This window comes from Physeter macrocephalus, chromosome 19 (assembly GCF_002837175.3).
Source record: "Physeter macrocephalus isolate SW-GA chromosome 19, ASM283717v5, whole genome shotgun sequence".
Lineage (NCBI taxonomy): Eukaryota > Metazoa > Chordata > Mammalia > Artiodactyla > Physeteridae > Physeter > Physeter macrocephalus.
In genome coordinates this window covers 25,364,093-25,388,898 of record NC_041232.1, presented here as the reverse complement: position 1 = coordinate 25,388,898, position 24,806 = coordinate 25,364,093, and the positions used below count along the sequence as shown (strand labels likewise).

At 54.3% G+C, this 24,806-nt stretch overlaps 1 protein-coding gene across 12 annotated transcripts in view; it reads left to right on the top strand.

The window, feature by feature from the left end:
• GALNT9 (polypeptide N-acetylgalactosaminyltransferase 9) overlaps positions 1-24,806 on the top strand; it is a 106,475-nt gene that overhangs the window by 49,026 nt on the left and 32,643 nt on the right. For all 12 annotated transcript variants that reach the window (XM_028480416.1, XM_028480415.1, XM_028480414.2 and 9 more), the window contains 2 exons: positions 798-995; positions 10,059-10,176. In XM_028480416.1, coding sequence (XP_028336217.1) covers positions 798-995; positions 10,059-10,176 — 316 coding nt within the window. The remainder of the gene's footprint in view (positions 1-797; positions 996-10,058; positions 10,177-24,806) is intronic.

The window sequence follows — 24,806 nt, the reverse complement described above, 5'->3', positions numbered from 1 at the left end:
CCCCCCAGCTCTCCCACCCCCCTGCCACATCCTACACCTCCTTCTGGTCATCACCCAGGGCAACTTACACCAGGCACCCTATTTAAAAGTGCAATTCCAAATCACCCTTACTTGCTCTCTTTTTCCACCACAACAGCTAACACCTCCTAATGTATTATATCATTTATTTATACATTATTGTCTCTCCCCTGACCCCCAGCCAGTCAGGGCCACCACATACTGTTGTGTAGGTTGTGCACTGCACAACAGTACCTGGTAGCCTTTCTGTCCCTTCAGTGTATCCTAAGTTCCCTGAGGCATGGATTTTTTTTCTTTTCTAGTTCGCGAATGTACTCCGGTGTGTTAAAGCAGGGTGTGGCACATAACAGGTCCTCAATTCACGCTTGTAAATGAACGTGTGGCCACCGCGCGGGGAAGGAGGGCCAGGAGGTGGCATGCGCTGGGGGGAGGCCGAGCTGTGGAGGGACGGACTGAGCTGACCCACAGGGCCTCTGGGGCCAGCACGGCCCCGCAGAGGGGTCAGAGATTGGGCCCAATCCGTGTGCCCGGGTCCCCGGCGTCCATCGGTCCTTAGCCCCGGGCTGCTCCGGGAAGGGCGAGACCTCGGCGGGCGGGTCTGCAGCCCAGGCGACCCCGGGGCTTCCAGAGGTGAAGCCCTTGGATCTACCGACCGCAGGCACCATCGGCCCGGGTGTGGCCACCTCCCTGGAGGAGGCCTGGCTCCGGCCTCCACCTGGGGGAATGGGGCGGGGGCCCAGCACCCACGCCCTTCCCCACGGGCACGCCCCGCCCCGCAGGGCCGAGCCCGCCCTCTCGCGGATCCGGGAGGACCGCAGGCGCATCGTCCTGCCCGCCATCGACAACATCAAGTACGACACGTTTGAGGTGCAGCAGTACGCCAGCGCGGCGCACGGCTACAACTGGGGCCTCTGGTGCATGTATATCATCCCGCCCCAGGACTGGCTGGACCGCGGGGACGAGGCGGCGCCCATCAGGTGAGCCGACCCGGGGCCCCTGGGGCCGGGCCTGCGCTGGAAGGAGCCAGGACGGCGTGAGGTGGCGGTGGGGCAGGGCTGCCGCAGGGGCCTGGGGCTGGAGGGACGGGGGTGCTCCCGCAGAAAGCCAGGGCCTGGCGCCACGCGGGGCAGTGAATGTGGTGGGGTGCAGCGTCTGCCCAGGTGTGCAGAGGGACATGGTGATGGGACGGGGAGACTTGGGGGTGGCTCCAGTTTGCGACCTGAGCGGTGAGGAGGTCGGGCGGGGCGGGGGAGAGGGAGGGAGAGGGAGGGAGACAGACAGACAGACAGACAGAGCTAACATCCAAAGAGAAAGCGCCAGTAAAAGAGGCTGAGAAAAGGAACACAGACATGGAGAGAGCAGAACAGGGGACTCACCAAGGAAAGTGAGCGGGAACAAGAAAGAGAGATGAACAGAGGAAGGCAGAGTCAGGGTAGGGGGCAGGGAGGCCAGGAGACAAAACTGGGAAGGCGTCATGGAGTAGAGAGGACGGGAGATGCGAGATGGAGAGAGGGAGGGAAAGGAGACAGAGACCTAGACAGAGCGAGGGAGAGGCAGACACACAGACAGACAGAGGCAGAGACAGCGCCACAAGAGTCAAAAACACGAGCCGGGGGGCGGGGCAGAGACCTGGACACCACGGATGCTGTGTGTGCTACAGAGACCCCAGGCGTCTCAGCAGACACCAGAGATCGTCCGGCAAAGCGTTTATTTTATTTTGAATCGGTTCCCGAACATGAAAACGGAGAGATTTTCACATGTTAAAAGTACACAGCCCAGGGACTTCCCTGGTGGTGCAGTGGTTAAGACTCCATGCTCCCAATGCAGGGGGCCCAAGTTCGATCCCTGGTCAGGGAACTAGATCCCACATGCATGCCACAACTAAGAGTTTGCATGCCACAACTAAGGAGCCCGCCTGCTGCAACTAAGACCCGGCACAACCAAATAAATAAATAAATAAAATATTAAAAAATAATACACAACCCAGGGCTTCCCCGGTGGCACACTGGTTGGGAATCCGCCTGCCAGTGCAGGGGACACGGGTTCGAGCCCTGGTCCGGGAAGATCCCACGTGCCGCGGAGCAACGAAGCCCGTGCGCCACAACTACTGAAGCCCACACGCCTAGAGCCCGTGCTCTGCCGCAAGAGAAGCCACCGCAGTGAGAAGCCCGCTCACCGCAACGAAGAGTAGCCCCCGCTCGCCGCAACTAGAGAAGAAAGCCCGTGCGCAGCAGTGAAGACCCAATGCAGCCAAAAATAAATAAATAAAATAAATTAAAAAAAAAAAACCACAGCCCCGCAACTTTATACACATGGGCAGGTGCACATTCTCACAAGGCAGCAGTCCCTGGTGCTGAGAAGCAGCCTCCTGTCTAAACAGCGTGGTGGTCTCCAGTTCCCGCAATCCTCACTACTCCCCATTCTCTCCGACGCTCTGCCTTCCTACCTGCGCTGTCCTTTCTCGCACCGGGCTTGCTTTGTTTGTTTCCATCACCGACTGAGCTTCTGTAGTTTGCAGCCCTTCCTTCCACTTCCCTAGTCTGCTGAGCCCCTGGGAAATCTATGTTTCAAAATCTAGTGGGGCTACCACTTTCTCCCGGGGGCCCAGCAGGATGGAGGTATTTTTTTCCTGGAATGAATGTGCATCTGCAGGACCCGTGGACCCCTTGGAGCCTTGGCCAGGTCTCCCCCTGTAGAGGTTTGGATTTTAGGGCCTCGGGCTGGGACCCCGCCTGCCTCATCTGTACAAACGGATGTGTCCCTGCTGAAACAAGCCACTCTGCCCGCAAGTGACCAAGACCATCCCTCACTGCGCCTTTGAAAGCTCTCTCTTCCCCTAGGAGTGTCTTACGGGGGCTTCCGGGCACCTACCCTCCATCAGCAAAGAGCCAGCCAGCGAGAAATTAAGTCTCAGAGCAGCCTGGATGCCCCGAGCTGCAGGAAGGATGCTCTGGCCAGACTGGGTGTTATTCCGAACCTTGCTCCTTATTAGTATTACCTGGAGAGCATTTGAAAACCCTGATGCCCAAAAACCCAAATAAAAAATGGGCAAAGGCCTTGAACAGATACTGCGCACAGGAAGGCAGGCAAAATGCTAACACGCTCACAGAAAAACGCCCGCCACGGAGTCACGCGGGGTCCCAGTGAGGGGCCCTGCGCGCCTGCTAGAATGCACGGACAGACCAGTGGCAGCAGGGGCTGGTGACACGGAGCAGTCGGAACCCTCGGCGCGGCCGGGGGGAGAAGGCATCGGCAAGACCACTTTGTAAAACTGGCAGTTTCTCAGAGAGGTAAAAACACTTCCTGTCCGACCAGCCGCTCCACCCCAGGTATTTTCCCAAAAGAAATGAAAACACACGTCTACAAAAGACAGATGCAAATGTTTGTGGTGGCTGCTCCATTCACAATAGTCCCGAACTGGACCCAAATGTCCACCAACAGGTGACTAGATACACGAAGCAAAACCTACCTATGTAATGGGACACTTCTCAGAACTAAAAGGGAATAAACGGTTACGCCCATAACAACGCGGGTGAAGCTCAAAATGGTGAAACAGAGGCAAAAGAGCCAGATACAAAAGAGCACGTAGTGTGTGATCTGATGCCCAGAGAAGTCCAGAGAACGCAGTCCCCTGGTGGAGGGCCGAGGAGCCCCGGATGGGCGCACTCTCCGTCTGGACTGGGACGGGGTTACCCGGCGTTCCCTCGGTCAGACCACTCGGACCACACGCTTTCAAGGGATGTGTCCTGTTGCGTGTAAATTTAACTTTGTCGAGTTGATTTTTAAAGTGAATTTCAAAACATACAGAAAAATAATAATTCCAGCGCCCAAGCTGCTTACCGTGCCAGTTAAATTAGCATCTCTGAGCCGGCACCAGGAGGGTTCCAGCAACAGAGAAGAGCACCAGCTAATGTGAGCTGAAGCGGCTCCGGGGAGGAACCAGCAGGAAAGCCAGACGTCTCCCCGACGCTGCGGACGCGTGTCCCTCCACCTCAGTCAGTCCCCGGAACAGAGGTGGCAGTGGCTGAACTTGGGCCGCAAACCCCTGCCCCCATCTTTCCTGGAAGCAGGTGGGAGAAGGGGTCCTCCGGTGACCCGCTGACCTTCACAGAGGGGGAGGTCTAGGGACTCACCGTCCCACAGGGAGTTTGTGCAAGGAGAGAGGCGGTCTCCCTAAAAGCTGTTGGGGTGTTTATAAGAAGGCTGAGATGGAAGGCTGGGTGCAGCAGACAGCCGTGTCCGCGTCCTGACCGCCAGAGCCCATGAATGCGACCTCATTGGGAAAAGGATCTTTGCAGATGTAATTAGGATCCTGTGACGGGGAGATTACCTTGGATCACCAGGCTGGGCCCTGAATGCCGTCATCAGTGTCCTTAGGAGAGACACAGAAGAGGAAAGGCCGTGCCACTCCGGAGTCAGAGACCGGAGGCTTGCAGCCAGAAGCCAAGGGCCACCAGGGGCCCCCAGGAGCTGGAAGAGGCAGGAAGGACCCTCCCCTGGAGCCCCCAGAGGGAGCGCGGCCCTGTCCGACACACCTTGACCTCAGGCTTCTGGCTTCAAGGGCTGTGAGAGGACAGATATATCTCTTGTCAGAAGTCCCAGTTTATGGTACTTCTTTTCGCAGCTGGGTAACCAAGGATGGCCAGTGTCCAGAACAGGCCCTCTGCAGAGCCCTGCTCCAAGGTCGGAAGGTCCTGAGCCTCGCTGGGCATCTGCCAGGAGGGTGTCCCCGTGGGGATGGAGCCGGTGCTGCGTGTGACAGTCACAAGCATTCCTCGGCTCCACGCGGAGCCACCGCCGCAGCCGGTCCCCGAACTGCGTCCTCCCCGGGCGTGAGTGCAGCCCGCGGGGAAGCAGAGTCCTGACAGGGCCTCTCAAGGCCGCCTGCGGGGCTGATGGCCCGCTGGCCCGTGTGATGGCTTTAACCACGCCCAGCCAGGGCTCCCCGGACATCAGATGTGGTGCGTCCCTCGGGGAAGAGAGGAAGCCGACCAGCGCCTCCCCAGACCCCGCCTGGCCCTCAGCAGGCTCCGTGCCGGGACTCCCTGCCCTGCCTGGGACGCTTCAGGACGGCCCCCAGAGCCCCGGCCCCTTTTCCTGGGGAGGGAAGACGTCGCTCTGGATCTCCCATCCCAGCGCGCACGGCACCCGGGGAGCCAAGAGTGGCGTGACCGCGTCCTTCAGGTTCTAGAAAAGGCCGCCTCTGAGTTACAGCCTGTTGCCTTGATTGTACCGTGTGGGTTTTGAAATTGGAACCAAGGTTTACACGTAAGAGATGTCACATGAAATTGATATCTACTCTCTGAGAAGTAGAAGATTCTGGCAAACCCAGGCCCCCATTCCTACCTGGTGACGACCCACTGGAGCCGAGGTGCTGCGGATCTCCCGGGAGGGGCAGCGCCACAGTCCCCCCCCGGCTCCCAGCAGGCTGCTTCACGCGCCCCTCGGGCTGGAGGCTCGGGGCTAACAGGGAGGACTCCAGGGGCAGCCTCGAGGCCCTTTGCCAGCAAGGTTGTTATCCGGAGGACGGCCCTCCCTCCCCCTCCTCGCGGAAGGCTCTTCACCCAACGTCCCCGCAACAGCAGACCCCTCGGGAGAGGCCCTGGCACCCCGGTGCCTGCAGCAAAGGCTCCCGGACACCCTCTGACGGAGCCCCTGCCCCTGCACGTGCCGAGACCCCCACCCCAGGCTGGGAAACTGCATCCCCGGGGACAGCGCGGGCCGGAAGGGCTCTCCCGAAAACCGCCCTGGGATTTCTCGTTTCCCCCGGACCTGGGCGCGGGGCCGCTGCCTTTCTCCGGAGGGACGCAGCTCGCACGCCGGCCCTGGAGCCCGGGTGGGAAATTAGCCCGGGAGAGGCCGGCGTGTGAAGATTTCCTTGAGGAAGTTTCCCTACCATTCATCATCCTTGAAGCTCAAGGAAGAAAAAGGAGTGAAAAGAAGGCTTGGATTGCCCGAGGGAAGTATCTCAGTCTTGACAGAAGGAGAAAGATGGCTTCCCCCGCACGTGGAAAGGGGAGTGGGGGGCCCGCAGGCCCGCTGTGGGCCCAGGGGCCCTGCATGCTGGGGGCGGCTGGCCGCGCGCGCAAACCACGTCACTGAAATGGAGCTATTTCCCGGGTCCGAAGGAGGTCAAAACGGGACCCGTGACCAGTGGCGTGTTTGTCCCCGTCTCTGCGTGGCTCTGAGCTGCTAGCAGGGCGCGGGTGCGGGGCATCTTGGCTGCGTCGTATGGACCCCCGCCTCCGGGAGGGCGGTGCGGCCCCTTGGCACACGCGGCTCGCGTCTTCCAGGGGCCGTGGAGCTCGTGCGAGGGTTTGCACCCCGTCCCCCGGAGGGGAGTCCAGATCCGGGCCAGTGCGTCGGGTGGACGCGGCGGGACAGTGGGTGTAAGTCGGCTACCAGTGGGGCCAGAGGAGCCCGGAGGAAAGGGGGACGCTCTGGGGGTGGCAGAGGGGCCCCCTCCCAGCACCCAGTCCCCCCCACCAAGCAGGGGAGCGTGGAACGCGGCCCCAAGTAACACACGCACACTCACACGCATGCGCAAAATCACACACAGACGCACACACGTGCACAGAGGTGCACACACAGATACAAATGCAGGCACGCAGACACATGTACACACTCACACACACAAAACCACACATAGACCCGCCCACCCAGACACGCGCGCGCGCACGCACACACGCGCAAGACCACACATAGGCCCGCGTGCGCACACACACTCACACAGAATTGCTTCTCTGGCCGCGGTGGTAGGATTGTGACATTTTCCTTGCTGACCTGTCACCCTCTCCTGAGCGTCGCTTCCCGTGGCGCTGGGGGGTCTTGGTAAGCACCTCGCCTGCTGGGCAAGTACAGTCCGTCGGAGGGGCGGCTCGAAGTTCATCCGACCGTCTGCACCGACGGGCTCTAGGCTGCCTGCCCTTTGGGCCCTGTAACTCACGCTGCAGTGCACAGCTTTGTGCGAATAGCTTCTGCATTGTCTCCTAGGATAAATGCCAGCTGTGGAATCAGGGGATAAAATAATAACAGCAAACGGTTCCCAGGGTCCAGACACTCCTCTATGCGGTTTTCATCTGCACAGCAGCCTGTGGAGGAGGCACCGTCCTGCCTCTCATGTTACGGGCGGGGAAGCCGAGCACAGAGAAGCTGAGTGACTTGCCCGAGGTCACACAGCCGGTGCGCACCGAGCCGGGTCGTCGTTGCATCACCGCGCAGGTATCGTTGGCTCTCTATTCATAGCTTTGGACTTTTCCAAGACAGTGGAGCCAACCCGCACCAGTGTCTCCACAAACTCGCCACCAGTGCGTGTGACCCCTGCACCCGGTTCGGCAGCGAGTCTGCAAGATTCTGCACACGCCTCCCCTGTGCTCGTGCTGATTGCCTGGCCGTGCCCTGCCTGCGAGCACGTGTTCTTCCTCAAGACGCCAAGAGCAGATGACTCTCTTGTCCCTTGTCACTCTCCTGAAGGCTGAAGGACCCATTTGTGATCTTAATTTTATCCGCTCCCATTTATACAGAACTCCAGAATTCCATGGACTCGAGGCTGTGTACTGTCTATGTGTGGGTGTCTGGGTGTGTCTCTGCGTGTGCATGTGTTGTATGTGTATCTCCGTGTGTGTTCACTGCAGGTGTGGGTCTGTTTATGTGTGCGGGGAGTGCACATGTGTGTTTCTCTGGGTGTCATGTGTGTATATATATGAGTGTCTGCGTGTACCTGTGTGCATCTGGGTGTGTACGTGTAGGCCTGTGTGTATGTATATCTATCTGTGGGTACGTTTGTGGGACCATGGACGTGTATTACGTGTGTCTGTATATCTGTACATCTGTTTGTTGGGTGTGTGTCTCTCCTTGTAGGGGGTGTGTTGCGTGTGTGTCTGCATGTGTCCGTGTACCCGCGTGTGCCTGTATGTCTGTTGCGTGTGTGTATTTGTGCATCCATGCATCTGTGCGTATCCGCATGTCTGTTGCCTTTACAAGGCAGGAGCCCAGGTGAGGACCCTCTGCAGAGATGCTGCTTGCTGTATCCCGGCGTGCTGCACTTGAGCCCCGATATAAGGATGCCCCCAGGACGACAAGTCTCCCCCTGCCCGGCCGAACCTGAGAACCCCTCGGCCCTGGCTGTTTTCTGTAAACACAGCAAGAATTTCTCATGCAAATAAATTCAGTGCCCGCTGATTCTGCTTCCATTGCCTTCTGAGTTTAAGTTTATTTTGGAACTCTGAACAGTAATAAAAAAATTATTACTAGCTACAACAGACTTGGCAGGGATTTGGTAGTTAAATTCACCAGCGATCACCTGAGATTTTTGTGTCTTTAAGAAAATGAGAGAAATATCTGTCTTCGTTGGTGAACTATAGCTTAACCAGTCAAACGCTCGCTATTACACATCACAGATGACATTAAAGTTTCGTTGCTGTTAGATTTGTGGCTCAAATGTCATGACTGAACAAATTGGATCTTTTTACAAATAAAAGGATAATCGCCTTTTAATGCCTCTGTTATTCTTGGGCCACTCGTGGGCATTTGCTTCTGATGTCCTAGTCACATTTGAAAGAAATGCTTCTTTTAAATTGTGATTGAGAGCAATTTATCATGGCGTTTTCATGAGTGACTTCATACCTGTGGGAGCAGCGGGGGCGCAGCGTGGGGAACGGAGCAGGAACAGCCTTAGCCTTCAGCCTTGCCAGGACCACAGGGGCCTTCGGGGACAATGGGGAGCCTTTCTGTATTTTTAAAAATTTATTTGTTTTATTTATTTATTTTTGGCTGCATTGGTTCTTCTTTGCGGTGCGTGGGCTTCTCACTGCGGTGGCTTCTCCTGTTGCAGAGCACAGGCTGTCGGCGCGCGGGCTTCCGTAGTTGTGGCTCGCGGGCTCTACAGCGCAGGCTCAGTAGTTGTGGCACGCGGGCTCAGTAGTTGTGGTGCGCGGGCTTAGTTGCTCCGCGGCATGTGGGATCTTCCCGGACCAGGGATCGAACCCTTGCCCCCTGCATTGACGGCGGATTCTTAACCACTGCGCCACCAGGGAAGCCCCAGTGGGGAGCCTTTACTAGTCCTCTCAGAGCTCAGAAGAAACTAAGCCCTCAGCCTACAAGGGAGGTGTCTTTGTTTTGAGGGAAACACGTCCTTCAAAAGCTTGGAAGGTCCTGCTTTCTTACAAAACAGAGACTGTGCCTACTTCTTGCTAGCAAGATATTTTTCCGTTCTCTTTCCTTTCTCTTTTTTATCCCCTCCAACTAATAGGCACTCAGTATATCCTGCATTCATGATGTGAATGTATCATGAATGAATGAATGAGTCAGCAAATGTGCAGTTCTGTTCACAGTGACACCGTCCACTTTTCTCTGCCACTCTGTCTCACCATGTCCTGCTTTGATCACCGCTGCTCCATGAGACCAGGGGAGGTCTCAACACTGATAGATTGTTAATGCATTTTAGAAAAAACTATAACCAGCACATTGACACATGATTTTACAGATACAATTGCTTGGGACAAGGCAAGATTTACTGACATTTTAAAAATATGTAGCTGTAAATAGAATTATTACAGGAATAATAGTACAGCCGGCAGTCTTTTGCAGACAGCTGCACAGGTCGTGTACTGTACAACTTCAAGGTGTGTCATTCAGAGAGAGTCTGATATTGAGGAGGTTCCATAGAGTTGAGCAGTGCACAGCCTGTGCAACTGCCCATTACAGCCCTGACTACAGATACACAGATAAAATAACGAAGGAGGTAGGCAAGTGACTGATGATCAGGGCAACTAAACAACTCATTGGGTAAACAGATTTTTAAAAATTTACACTAAGTTGCCTGAATTGAATACTGGTTTTTGTCATCTCTGAGGGATGCAAAGACAAGTCCTAGGCAGCCCTGCCTGTGTCCCAAGCCCTGGGCACAGTGACCAAGCGGAGGCAAGGAGCGCAGGGATGAGGTGTGAGGACTTGGAAGGAGGATGGTGAGCCCACCCAGGCTGTGGGGATCCGGGGCCACACACCAGCAACCAGCTCACGCACTGTCTGCTTCCCTCCAGAACCCCGGCCATGATCGGCTGCTCCTTCGTGGTGGACCGGGAGTACTTCGGGGACATCGGCCTGCTGGACCCGGGCATGGAGGTGTACGGTGGGGAGAACATCGAGCTGGGCATGAGGGTAAGTGTCACTGCCTGGCCACCGAGGCCTCTTGAGGGGACCGTCTACCGAGCAGACCTGTTGGCCTGGCTGGTCCGTGAGCTGCGTGTTACCAGTAAGGGGGACGTAAGGCCCCAAAACTTAGGTCAATGTAAGAAACCTCGATGGCAACGGGACTGGGAAACATTATGAGTATGGTAACAAGAGACTGTGTTTTGGATGTGACTTTATTTCTCAAGCCACGTGTTCTGTTGCGTTATATTAAAGTGGGGGCTGGTGGAGATGGGTTGGAAATTTTAAAAGCTGGTCCTCGGCTTGGGGAGTTTGTGCGATGGCCACGAGGAGACCCACCTTGTTTCGTGGGCTTGTCTTGGTGGACGTGTGTAAAGCAGGGTGCAGATGGGTGTTGGGCGCATCCGAATTCCCCATGGCTGCTCCTGGGGGGGCAGCTTGTAGAGAAGGCTCCAGAGAGGACGTTTTCTTCTAGGAATTTTATGATTCCAGGTCTTATGGTCAAACCTTTAGTTCATTTTGAGTTAATTTTTCTGTATGGTGTAAGATAGTGGTCCAGTTTTACTCTTTTGCATGGAGCTGTCTGGTTTTCCCAGCACCATTTATTGAGGAGACTATCTTTTCCTCATTGTATATTCTTGGCTCCTTTGTTGTAAATTAATTGACAATGTGTGCATGGGTTTATTTCTGGGTTCTGTATTCTGTTCCATTGATCTATGGAATGTTTTTATGCCAATGCTCTATGTTTTGATTCTTGTAGCTTTGCAATGTAGTTTGAAATCAGGGAGTGTGATGCCTCCAGCTTTGTTCTTCTTTCTCAAGATTGCTCTGGGGTCTTTGTGGTTCCATACAAATTATAGGATTGGTTGTTCTATTTCTGAGGAAAAATGTCATTGGCATTTCGATAGGGATGTACTCAATCTGTAGATTGCTTTGGGTGGTACGGTCATTTTATAATTTATTTTTTATTTTTTGTGGTATGCGGGCCTCCCTCTGCCGTGGCCTCTTCCGTCGCGGAGCACAGGCTCCGGACGCGCAGGCCCAGCGGCCACGGCTCACGGGCCCAGCCGCTCCGCGGCACGTGGGATCCTCCCAGACCGGGATGCGAACCCGGCCCCCCTGCATCGGTAGGCGGACGCGCAACCACTGCGCCACCAGGGAAGCCCGGTACGGTCATTTTAACAACATTTTTCCAATCCATGAGCGTGGATACTTTTCCATTTATTTGTGTCTTCTTCAACTTCTTTCATCAATGTCTTGTAGTTTTCAGTGTGCAGGCCTTTCACCTCCTTGGTTCAGTGTATTCTTAGGATAAAATCAGGTTGGGTTCGGAGCCCAGTCAAAGGTTAGTATTCTGGGCTCTGTTCACGGCTCAGTGGAACGGTCACAGCATGATTAATGTGACGTGACACAGCCCATCCGCAGAGGGATGGGCAGGGCTTTCAAGGACTGTGGACCTGGGGTGCCAAAGGACCCTGCTTCCAGGAGAGTTCGGGTTTGAGCCCTCAGCACCAGGTCGTGGGTTACGACCAGGTCACCAATTCCTTGCCCTTCACGCGCAAGTGCTCCTTCTGAGGTGCGGTGACCCCGCTCCACACAGAATGCTCAGAGGCCCAGGATGGGGAAGCAGCTTAGCCATTGGTACCAGGGGCCGGAACGCAGACCCACACTAGCTCAAGCCTAACTAACCAGCTGGTTAGCTGTCTCTGCCCAGTGGCGACACCAGAGCCCCCAAATCAAAGAGTTTTTGACACTGGATCTGTTAGCCTTGACAGAGTACCGTCACCCGGGAGGCCTAAAGCCACGCCCCCCTCCTCTTACTGCACTGAGGCTGGAGTCTGAAGTCTCCGGGGCTGCGCCCCCTGGGGGATCCCAGGGAGGGTCCTTCCTGCCTCTCCCAGCTCCCGGTACTTGCTGTCAACCCTGGTGCTCGTAGATGCGACACTCCAGTCACATGGCCGTCTTCTCCCTGTGTCTTTACGTCCCCTCCTTCTGTGTGTGCCCCCCGTTAGAAGGATACCAGTCACACTGGATTAGGGCCCACCTGAATGACCTTGTTTTAACCTGATTACCCCTTTATTTATTTTTTTTTAAAGAAACACTGTTTTAAGTTTTCTCTTTTTTTAAGACCTATTTTTTTTTAATAAATAAATTATTTATTTATTTATTTATATTTTGGCTGCACTGGGTCTTCACTGCTGTGCACGGACTTTCTCTAGTTGTGGTGAGCAGGGGCTGCTCTTCGTTTCGGTGCGCGGGCTTCTCATTGCGGTGGCTTCTCTTGTTACGGAGCACGGGCTCTAGGCACACAGGCTTCAGTAGTTGTGGCGCACGGGTTTAGTTGCTCCGCGGCATGTGGGATCTTCCCGGACCAGGGATCAAACCCGTGTCCCCTGCATTGGCAGGCGGATTCTTAGCCACTGCGCCACCAGGGAAGTCCCTGATTATTCTTAATTATCAGCATTGCCAGGACCAAGAGCGTCCCATCCAGGGGCAGAGTAACTTAGGCAGCTGTTGGTGCCCCAGTTGGCGATGCCCTCTCTCCAGGGTAAGCTGACTGAGCTTGGTCATGGGTCCAAACTGTGAAGCAGGGCAGCTCCAACGGCCTGGAAATGATGGGTGGCCCACGGGGCTCTGGCTGTGTGGGAGCAAGGCTGCCAGCAGCTGGGAAGCCAGAGCCGGAGGTCAGGGATGTGAACCCCACGTTGTCACCTCTGACCTCACTCCCGTGCCCTCCTGCCCCTTTTCAGAGAGGCCAAGACTCAAGGTTTGGCGACAGCCAGTGAACTGACCAAGTCCTGCAGCAGCAGATGGGCCATGAGCTGGCCCGCCCACCAGCAGCCAAGCCTGAGGTTCAGAGCTGTTTCTGGATTTAAAACAAGAGGAAGCCAGCGTGTGCAGTGACTTCTCAATTTTTAGGACATTATATGGGACAAGAATCACAGTTAGCCGTGATGCTGAGTCCTGATGATACTGACCAGGGTTCTTGACCTTCCCCCATCAATAGAAATTGATCAGAGGCCAGACAGGCAATTCAGGCAAGGCTTTACTGGGGCCCCTGCTGCTGCCGGGAGGAGAGAGAACAAGCAACAGCTTCCCTTGCTGGCCCGCTCCCTGAGGGGCTGCCAGCTGGTTCCTTACACGGGGTGAGGGGAGGGGTGTGTCCAGGGGTCGGGCTGGAGGCGTGGCCCAGGTGGTCTGCCCCCCCGCCCCCGCCGCTTAGGTGGTCTTGTGGGCAGGGGGCATGCGCAGTGCCCTGCTTTAGCTCCTGACACCCTGTTTTTGCTCCTGGCTCTTCAGAAGTGACAGGTGGGTTTTATTTGGTCTTTTTGTATCTTTTGTCCAGAATTTGCCCCAGCTGCACATGCGTGCATTTATTTTTAGTCCCTTATAGTCTCTTTGTATTTATTGCTGGAGGAGACGTGAGTCCAGGTGCAAGCCCTGCAGCAAAGGGGCCCAGGTTCCAGGTCCCAGCCTGTCTCACTGAGGCCCCAGGATGCTGTGACAGCCGCTCCACCACTCAGAGCGCTGAGCAGAGCAGCTTCACAGGCAGAGCAGGAGGGGCCAGGAGACCTACCAGAAGGGTGGGGCAGGTCTCGGCCTGGTTCTCAGACTCCAGCTGCACCAGAATCCCTTAGAGGCTCCTGAAAATAGATCACTGGGCCCCAACCCAGAGACGTGGATTCAGTACGGCAGGGTGGAGCCCAGGGATCTTTCTTTTAAAATTCATTTATTTATTTATTTTTGGCCGCGCTGGGTGTTCGTTGCTGGGTGCGGGCGTTCCCTAGCTGCGGCGAGCGGAGGCCCCTCTTGGTTGTGGTGCGCAGGCCTCTCATTGCGGTGGCTTCTCTTGTTGTGGAACACGGACTCTAGGCGTGCGGGCTTCAGTAGTTGTGGCTCGCGGGCTCTAGAGCACAGGCTCAGTAGTTGTGGCGCACGGGCTTAGTTGCTCCGCGTCATGTGGGATCTTCCCGGGCCAGGGCTCGAACCCGTGTCCCCTGCATTGGCAGGCGGATTCTTAACCACTGCGCCACCAGGGAAGCCCAGCCAGGAATCTTAATTTCCAACAAATTCCCAAGGGCCACTGACTCTGCTGGTCCAGGGAACCCACTTTGAGAACCGGCCTCCACCCAGCCGCCACTCTGAGGACCGTAAGCCAGCCAGGCTTGCTCTGCAGAGGGCCTGGAGCATTGCTGAGCATTCTGTAAACAGCACGGATGGAGGGGAAGGGGCCGGGGGCCAGGCCTCAGCGTCGCCTGTGGCCGAGCTCTGCTGATGCGGGGCTGAACTCTGATTGGTTTGGGGTCCTTGGGATTTTGTGGGTTTTTTCTGGGGTTTCAGTTAGGTTTTTGTTTGTCTGTAGGGACTTAGGTCACAGAAAAGATTATTTAAGGCTAGTTTTTAAAAATTTTTATACAGTTTATTGAAGTTACACCTTCCCAAACCTGTTTGCTTTAAGCTTCTAAGTTAAACCTAGAGATCATATTATTGTGGTTATCAATGATATAAGAACACTCAACTGCCCCTTTTCTTTGATTAATGCTTGATTAACTCAGATGGAACAGATTAAATGCTATTAAACAACGATCAGTTCCATTTCTGCCTTTAGTTAATTAAATTCCCTTGAACTTTTAAAATGACGTTTATAAGTGTGGCGTACTTTCTTTTCTCTTTAAGCACCCTGAATGCCTGCTATCATTGCAGAAATTCCCCTAAGCGCTTAAAAAACTCTAGTGTGTCTCGTGTGTTAAACTTATACCAAATCTCAACTTCTCTGAAGCATTTCGGCATTGTTTGCAAACGTTTTAAGTTCTCTGACGAGGTCCAACTTTAAATCACGAATGTAGAATCAGTCGTCAGTTACACACGTGAAAATGGCATCAGAGGAGTAGCCCGGCAGAGGCTTCAGGATGCTGACTCTTATCAGCTGCTTTCGGCATTAAGGACAAACCCTTTCCAGTGATTCCCGAAGCCGGCAGGAAGTGCCAGCTCTCCGTGTCTGACCGACTCCTCCACCTCTACGTTGGATTCTAGTCCTTCCCAGCGTTGGAGGATGGCAGCCCGGGAGCCCCAGTCAGAGTCCCAAGGGAGCTGCGGAGGCCCTGAGCGCTGGGGGAGCCTGGCTGCTGCCCCTGACCCCTGGCCCGGGTGTGGCTAGCAGGGGGCTCAGCGGACACGCGCCTGGGTGGAGGGGCCGCCCTGGGCAGGACGAGCCACCACTGGAGACGCGAGGCACCCACACAGGGAGGGGCAGGGGAGAAGCACCCCGACAGACCGCTTGCCCCCTGTCTCCTTCCTAACCAAACCCAGCTGGGAGCCTGAGGGCAGGAAGGGACCTGCCTGGAAGGGCGCCCGGGCCTGCTGGCTTGCCAACCCGGCCGGGTGGGACCGGCCAGGGGTTGTGGGCCCGGCCAGGAGCTGTGGGCTGTGAGGGCGGGGACCCCCAGGGGCTTGCAGCGGCTCAAGTCGGGGGCAGTGCGGGGTCGGGCGGAAGCCAGCATGGGGGAACCGACAGGGGAGGGAGAAACAGCGCGTGTGGTCGAGGTGAGAAGATGCCAGGTGTCGGGGAGCCGGAGGGGGGCGACTGCCACTTCCCGCATGCCAGGGGCAGAGAGAAATGAGGCTGGACGCCACCACCGGCATCCAGGAAGCAGGCTGTGTACGGGGTAAGGTTAGGGTTGGGGTCCATCCGAGACCCCGATCTGTCCAAAAGAGAACTTGGCATGGGGGGTGGGGGAGGCACTGCCCTGGGTGCCACCACGTAGGCGCCTGGGAGAGGGCGATGGAGAGACGGGCCAGTCTCCGTCCCCGGTGGCACCTGGGTGGGAGTATCCTCCTGGAGGATTTTGCAGCACGGGGAACGGGGAAGGAGCTGAGCCTCCACGAACGAAGGAGCATCTCCTGAAGGAGAGGCAGGAGCCTGTTGCCGTGGAAACTAACTGGGGGCACGAGGCACCTCACTGGGAAGAGAGGGCACCCTGCGCAGGGGTCCGGGAGACAGAGGGGACAGGCGGGGGGGTGACCTGAACGTAACACGAGCACTGCCCACACTCACGACGTACAGTGCGTGTCCCGCAGTGAGGGGGCGCCCAGGAGCGGGGTGGGCGCCCAGGGCACAAGGGGGACAGCCGAGGCCGCACGGGGGTCACGGGGTGCTGACCGGCGCAGGGGGAGGGCAGAGCTGGGGAAAGCCCCCGGTCCCAGCTGGTGAGGCAGGAGGGGTCCAGGTGTGGAGGTTCCCCTGCACGCAGGCGTGGCTGGGAGCCCTGAGCTCTGTGAACACGCGAGGACTGCAGGTTTGGTCATCAGACAGCGAGGAAGCGCCAGGATGGTGCTTACCTGCGTGAGTTCTAGCTGGCGGTCACAGTGACGAGGGATTGTAGGCCAGGGGATATGTTAGCAGGAAGGCAGAAACCCTCCGAGGGTTGAAGAAGGGGCGGCCAGCAAAAGGAGGCCCGGCAGCAGGCTCCGTCTGGCCCCGGTGCTTTGACCACAGGTGGGTCCCCAGCACCCCTGGCCTGGGTCTCCACTTTGTAAAGGGGGCTCCGGGCTCTGAGCCGGGCAGGGTCCCCCTAGCTGTCGGGGAGGGGTCTGGGGTTGGCGTTGCCTGTGGGACATCAGGGGACGTTTGCTGACTGGGGTGATGCAGGTGTAGGTGTAGATATGGATTAGGTGTGGAAATGGGTAGGGATGTAGCTACAGAGACGTAGGTATAGATATTGCTGTAGATATGGATATAGATACGGATAGACAGGCATGTAGAATCCATACAGATGATAGAGATAGATATGCATATACAGAATCACACGTACTTATGTACATTAAATGTACAGATGTGCGTATATATGTATATATATTTTTAAACTTTTATTTTTTTCAGTTATATATATACATTCTTTTTTCTATTCTTTTCCATGATGGTTTATCCCAGGATATTGAACAGCGTTCCCTGTGCTAGACAGTAGGACATGTTGTTTATCCATTTCTATATGTAATAGTTTGCATCTGCTAAACCCAAACTCCCACTCCACCCCTCCTCCACCCCTTTCCCCCTTGGCAACCACAAGTCCATTCTCTTTCATAGATAGGTTCATTTGTGTCATGTTTTAGACTCCACATGTGATTGATATAGTATGGTATTTGTGTTTGTCTGACTTACTTCACCTAGTATGCTAATCTCTAGTTGCATCCGTGTTACTGCAAATGGCATTATTCTATTCTTTTTTATGGCTGAGTAGTATTCCATTGTATATATGTACCACATCTTCTTCATCCATTCATCTGTCGATGGACATTTAGGTTGTTTCCATGTCTTGGCCATTGTGAATAGTGCTGCTATGAACATGGGGGTGCATGTGTCTTTTTGCCTTATAGTTTGGTCCGGAAATATGCCCAGGAGTGGGATTGCTGGATTGTATGGCAACTCTATTTTTATAAACTTTTATTGTTGACCAGATTTAAGGTAGCTTGCCAGGAAACAGAAAAATCCCAGCAAGATACAGTAAATTATAAATAGCAAGAAAGAAGAAAGAAAAAATCAGACAGAGACATGAAAGGGAGGTGGGACCTCCACGGGCAAGCCCGGAGGCCGGGATCAAGAGCCCCAGGACATGGGCTTCCCTGGTGGCGCAGTGGTTGAGCGTCCGCCTGCCGATGCAGAAAAAAGAAAAAAAGAACCCCAGGACCTCACCTCTGGCGTCGGGTAAAGGCAGGCCCACCATCCAGGGGCAGCAGGCTGTCCTTGCGGAGGCCTGGGGGTGGGGCAGGCCGGCCGGAGGCCTGAGTGATGCCTGCCCTGTGGTTTGCAGGCTGCCCTCTGCTGTTAACAGCCAGTGGCAGGAAACCCGAGGGCCCGAGGGCAGCAGCTCCACTGCCTGTCCCCGGGGCTGGGGGCTCTGGCTCAGTCCCTGAGTTTAGGGCAGGGTCTCCTTACAAGCCCAGCAACCCGTGGGCCACAGCAGGGTGCAGAGGAGCGAGGCAGCAGGCCCGGGCCGTCGGGGATGAGAGTGGGCAGGTGTGCCCCGCCCCCGTTTAGCGCAGGGACAAGACTCATTTCAAGCCACCTTTCCTAAATGTCGTTCTCAGTGGAACAGCTGTTTACCGTCATACAGCAATGTGTCCCCGTGGCCGTCCCTGACCCACGGCACTGGAGCAGTTCCATACACCACCGCTGGGGGGCGGGGTGGGTCACCCTGTCCTCCACGTTCCCAGTCTGGGGGCTGTGCCCACAGGGTCCCCTGCAGGCTGCACGTGCAGCTCCGGAGACGCTCTGGTGGGGCCAGGCTGGGCGTCCCTCCCCCATGCCTGGGGCTCCGGCTCCTGCCCTGACAGTCCCTAGGTACTTCCGGCAGCTTCCAGGGAGAGGCCTGGGCGCTGTGCACCTCGTGCCCCTCACCGCCCGGCTCTTGCCGGTCGCTGGCTGCCTGAGCCCTGCCCTCCTCACCGCCTGCCCTACCGGTGACCCGTCCTGTGTTGCATCCCCTGTTTGAAACGACCCGAGCAGTTTCTGTTCTGGTCGGGGGCACCTCGCAGCCCTGGGCAGTGTCCTCCCAGAAAAGCCACCTGTCCCTGGACGAGGGGGGCCTGGGTAGAAGGCCTCAACCTCACAGGACACCAAGAGGGACAGGAAGTGAATGGAACGCGGGCCCACAGCCCAGGAAGGAGACTGGACCGCGAATCCACCCTGAGGGTAGATGTGATGGTGAATGAGATTGTTTCTTGAATTTCTCCTTCTGATCTTTCGTCGTTAGTGTATAGAAGTGCAACAGATTTCTGTGTATTAATTTTGTATCCTGCAACTTTACCAAATTCCTTGATGAGCTCTGGTAGCATCTTTAGGATTTTCTACATATAGTATCATGTCATCTACAAACAGTGACAGTTTAACTTCTTTTCCAATCTGGATTCCTTTTTTTTCTTTTTCTTCTCTGATTGCTGAGGCTAGGACTTCCAAAACTATGTTGAGTAAAAGTGGCCAGAGTGGACATTCTTGTCTTGTTCCTAATCTTAGAGGAAACACTTTTTGCTTTTCACTGTTGAGTATGATGTTGGCTGTGGGTTTGTTGTAGATGGACTTTATTATGTTGAGGTAGGTTCCCTCTCTGCCCACTTTCTGGAGAGTTTTTACCGTTAATGGGTGTTGAAATTTGTCAAAAGCTTTTTCTGCATCTGTTGAGATGATCATATGGTTTTTATTCTTCAATTTGTTAATATGCTGTATCACATTGATTGATTTGTGAATATTGAAGAATCCTTGTTGCATCCCTGAGATAAATACCACTTGATCACGGTGTATGATCCTTTAAAGGTGCTGTTGGATTCTGTTTGCTAGTATTTTGTTGAGGCTTTTTGCATCTATGTTCATCAGTGATATTGGTCTGTAATTTTCTTTTTTGTAGTATCTTTGTCTGGTTTTGGTACCAGGGTGATGGTGGCCTCATAGAATGAGTTTGGGAGTGTTCCTTCCTCTGCAATTTTTTGGAACAGCTTCAGAAGAATAGGCGTTAGCTCTTTAAGTGTTTAATAGAATTTGCCTGTGAAGCCATCTGGTCCTGGACTTTTGTTTGTTGGTACTTTTTGTTTTTGTTTTATAAGTTATATTGACTCTTTTTTTAAAAATTATTTATTTTATTTATTTATTTTTGGCTGCGTTGGGTCTTCGTTGCTGTGTTCAGGCTTTGTCTAGTTGCGGCGCGTGGGCTTCTGATTGCTCTCTTGTTGCAGAGCACGGGCTCTAGGCGCACGGGCTTCAGTAGTTGCAGCGCACGGGGTTCAGTAGTTGCAGCACATGGGCTCAGTAGTTGTGGTTTGTGGGCTCTAGAGCACAGGCTCAGTAGTTGTGGCGCACGGGCTTAGTTGCTCCGTGGCATGTGGTGTCTTCCCAGACCAGGGATCGAACCTGTGTCCCCTGCATTGGAAGGCGGATTCCTAACCACTGCACCACCAGGGAAGTTCCAAAAGTGTGGTTTTGAGACAGGCTGGGACCTGAGACCCTTTACTGGAGTGCTTGCAGCTGGACAACAGAATACGAAGAAAGTATAAGGGACTAAAAATAACTGCACGCATGCTCAGTTGTGGCAAATTTTGAACAATAAGGTACAAAAAGGCCACAAACCAACTGCCATTTCTGAGGTGCAGGGAGCAAACGCGGGTCCTGCCCACGATCCCTGCACACAGCATCACTGAGTGGGTGGGCAGACCGCCTAAGGCACGCCTCCGGCCTGACCCCGGGACCCACCCCTACCCGCTCCCCACTTAAGGGACCTTCCCCGGGAGCCAGCAGGGCGCCTGTTAATAGTTCTCACTCCCTGGAGCCTCAGCACAGCCCTGCTAAAGCCTTGCCTGAATTTCTCGCCTGGCCTCTTATCAACGTCTGCTGATTAAAAAACCCAGGTCGGTGTCAATGCCACCTGCCATTCAGCTCATCTGCGGCCTGCACCCTTCTCCTTTCTCATCCGCTCTACGTAAAAGCTAAGAGAGGGCTCTTTCAACCTCATTCGGGCTTCCCCACCCTGAGAATTAATCGCAAACTCCCTCCCATGGCGTGCAGGACCCTCACTATCCTGCTGACCATGTGTCCCGGTACCCACCCGCACCAGCCCCTGACCTTCGGCCTCCCTTGTCCAAACCGAGCTCCATCCCCCTCAGCCCAGGAGCCCTGCCCAGCCACAGCCCACCAAAGCCCGGCTGTGTCTCCTCACACGACGTGGCTCTATCCATCACTGTCTCACTGGTTTGCGTGCTTTTTACTGCCTGTCTCCCCGCTCGGTCAGCAGCTGGGATGTGAGTGGGTGCTTGCGCCCAGCGCTGGGCCTCCTTCACTGCGCGTGCGACCGGCTGTCGACGGTTAGGGTTACTTACAGAGTAAATAGATGAATCATTTGGGAAAGAGGGGGCCTCTGTGCTGTGCTAAGTGCTGGGTTGGTGGGGGTGCAGCACAGTGGGGAAGCCAGCTGTTCATTTGCCGAACAGAGTCTTGTTGATGAAAACGCTTGTCCGAGCGCCGACCACCATCCTAGGTGCTGGGGGTTCGGCAGGGTACAGGGCAGTCCCACGTCCCCTCGTCCCCAAGGTAGCAATGTCTGGGATGGGGGAGGTTGTCATTTTAAAGGGGATAAGCAGGGAAGGGAATACAGAGATGTGACATCTGAGCAGACATGAAGGAGAGGAAGCAAGCTGTGTGGCTACAGGGAAGTGTTCCCGGCGAGGGAATAGCGAGCGCAAAGGCCCTGTGGCAGGAGCATAGCCCTCCTGGCAGAGCCCATGAGTGGCCCTGGTCCGCGTGCTCCTCCCCCGCCTTCCTGGAACCCCTGCTCCTGCTCAGATGGCCCTTGAAGCCACCGCTGAATCCGCTCCATCGTTAACACAGATGGCCACGCAGCCCTTCTGATAGATTCAGTCCAATTAGAGGAGTAATTCCGTGGTCTCGGGGCTAATTTACATTTCTGTGATTGTCGAAATGCCAACTGCTCGTCCGTAATGAGGAAAGTCCTAGAGCCAATCAGGGGGAAATGAATCCGTCGCGTCCATTAGGTTTAATAAAGGTCAAGACAGAATCAAGAGGCACGCGCCTGGTTAGGCGAGCCCTGCCGCACGGAAATTGGAAATCGTTTGCTTCTCTATTTCAAAATGTTCCGACTCGCTGCCTTCCCAGGGTGTTACAGGCAAACTCTCAGCACGGAGGGCAATTACTGCGCCTTCAACTCCCGACCCTTTGAGGGGCTGTCTTAGCGCTAGACATCTGGGGGCCGGGTGGTAGGTTTTCCCTGTTCTCCAGGAGTGGATCGTCACTGGCTCCTGTCCTGCCAGGGCAGGGAAGTGGCCTCGTTACTCGTGGAGGAATCCAGGCCGCTCCACGGTCCACACCAGAGGGGCTGTGGGTGTCCCCCAGGCTGGTCCTGGACCTTTCTTGGTGGTGGGGGGGAGTGGACTGTGAAGTCCCATTCTGGTTCGGCTTCAGGAAGGGCTTGTTCTAGTCACAAGTGGGTCTGTTTGCCTGATAAGGTGAGCGCGCACGTCCTCTCCCCAGTAGCCCACAGGGGGACCCCTCACGTGCCCAGCCAGCCTCCGCTCCCCCAAACAGATGCCCCAGGCCTCCAGACAGCGGAAGCAGATGCAACGCGGGGGAAGGAAAGTCTCAGTCCTCTTGAGTGTCCTGTGGAAAAGCCCCGTGGCTACATGGGGTCTTCAGATGTCCCCTTGAGACTTGCCTTTGGCGGTGGCCCTGCCCCTCAGCCACCCGGGCCACCTCCTCTCTGAGCCTCAGTCCCCACTTCTGTCCCCAGGGGGCGTACAGGACGTGACTCCTGGGGCCGGCTGGGGATGCAATGGAACCTTAGCAGCATGGGATGGTGCCCATTGTTTGTGCAGGGATTCCTGGAATACTACTTTTCTTCCCTTTATAAGAGTGACTTTTATTAGAGGAACACAAGGTCAGCTAACAGGAACAAAATTAAGTCACCCAGGATTCTGTCCCTGTCGCTACCAGGGTGGACATCCTCTCAGAGGCGCCTTGCGTGTGTCTAAACATTCTCTCCGTGCGCACGTGTACACGGACACATAAAGTGCGCCACGTTTTTGCTTACATTTTATATACGTGTACATTTCTTTTCTTTTTTATTAAGTCACCCAGGATTCTGTCCCTGTCGCTACCAGGGTGGACATCCTCTCAGAGGCGCCTTGCGTGTGTCTAAACATTCTCTCCGTGCGCACGTGTACACGGACACATAAAGTGCGCCACGTTTTTGCTTACATTTTATATACGTGTACATTTCTTTTCTTTTTTTTTTTTTTTTTTTGGTGGTACGCGGGCCTCTCACCGTTGTGGACTCTCCCGTTGCGGAGCACAGGCTCTGGACGCGCAGGCTCAGCGGCCATGGCTCACGGGCCCAGCCGCTCCGCGGCCTGCGGGATCTTCCCGGACCGGGGCACGAACCCGCGTCCCCTGCATCGGCAGGCGGACGCGCAACCACTGCGCCACCAGGGAAGCCCGACGTGTACATTTCTTGAAAGCCATGACCCCAACAGTTACTCGACGGTGGGTCTCTGTCTATAATGGGGCAGCCCCTCCACACGGCACAGCCCTGAAATCGTGTTCTCATGTCTGGATCTTCCTTCACGTCTCAGCGTTTCCTCAGGATGAGCTTCTAGAAATGGAATTGCTAGATCATCTGAAACACATAATTTTATGGCTTTTGATACAATTTGCCAAATCCTCCTCCCTGCCCCCCACAAAAGTCTGTGTGTGGTGTGTGTCTGTGTATGTGGTGTGTGTGTGTGGTGTGTGTGTTTTCTCAAATGGTACATGAGGAGGCAGTTTCCCAGGCATATAACACATGTGATCTGATTAAATATAATCTTCCTTTATTCATACATGACAGACACACAGGGAATGTCTTATTGTTTAACTTGCTTTTCTTCAATTACTAATGAGGTTAATATTTTTGTACATTTGTTGACCATATATTTTTCTTTCTTTGCTAATTTTTTTCTCGTGACGTCCCTCATTTTCTAGTAGATTTTAAGAGCACTTCATACATTAGGGATATTAACTCCTTATTGTGCGACACAAGTGCTTTCCTTGTTCTTAATTTTATGATGTTGACTTTTTATATAGAGAATTTTTTAATGTAAGTACCTACTTTTTTATTAAATGGCTTGTGCATTTGCTGTCCTTCTTAGAAAGGCCTATTTGAAAGACTATTTGACCACATTTCCTTCTGACACTTTATAGTTCCTTTTTTACATTAAAATCTTTAATCCATTTGGAATATGTTCTTTATATAAGTAACATTGTGATATTTCTTTATACTGTTTTAAATGATGGACTATCTCTTTTCACACCATCCGCTAAACATTCCATCCTTTCCCACTGATGAGAAAGGCAACCTTTATCATATTCTAAGTGCTTCTAGATATGCTTGTGTCTATTTTGAACTTTCTACTTTTAGCCATTATGTCCTGCTTTATAAAATATGCTAACGTCTAGCAATTGAATGCTTCCTCATTGTCATTTTAGAATCTTCCTGGCTGCTCTCTTGCTTTTCCTCTTTTGTATGAACTTAGAAGCATCTTATCAGACTCTGTCCACCTGTACATCAGTTGAGTTTACAGAGTGTCACACGGGAATGGATGGGAAGATAGTCCTGGGCCCTGAATCCCCCGTGTGCTATGACCCTTTACCTTGTATTCTTTTCGAGTCCTGGTGTACGTCACCAACCTGAGGCTTCTGTTTTACAGATCCAGAAAGTGCTCGGGTTCTTAGTATGTGGCCTCACCTGATCTGGAAATCCTGTTGGATGCCTGGTGAGACTGTTCCATCGACCCTCCAGGTCTCTTCAGATCTCATCCACTTTACCACATCTTCCTCATGCTACCATGTGTTCTGGGGAATTTCCTCAGCTCCATATTCCAGTGAACAAATTCTACCTTCAGCCAGGTCCAGATGACTATTTAAGCCACCTATTTAGCTCTGCCTTTTAATTTTAATGAATATATCTTATATTTATGAGATCTTCCGGTGGTATTTTTCATATCTGCTTGTTCTTTTTTTATAACTGCCTGTTTTTTTTTTTTTTTTTTTTTTTGTGGCATGCGGGCCTCCCCCCGCTGTGGCCTCTCCCGGTGCGGAGCACAGGCTC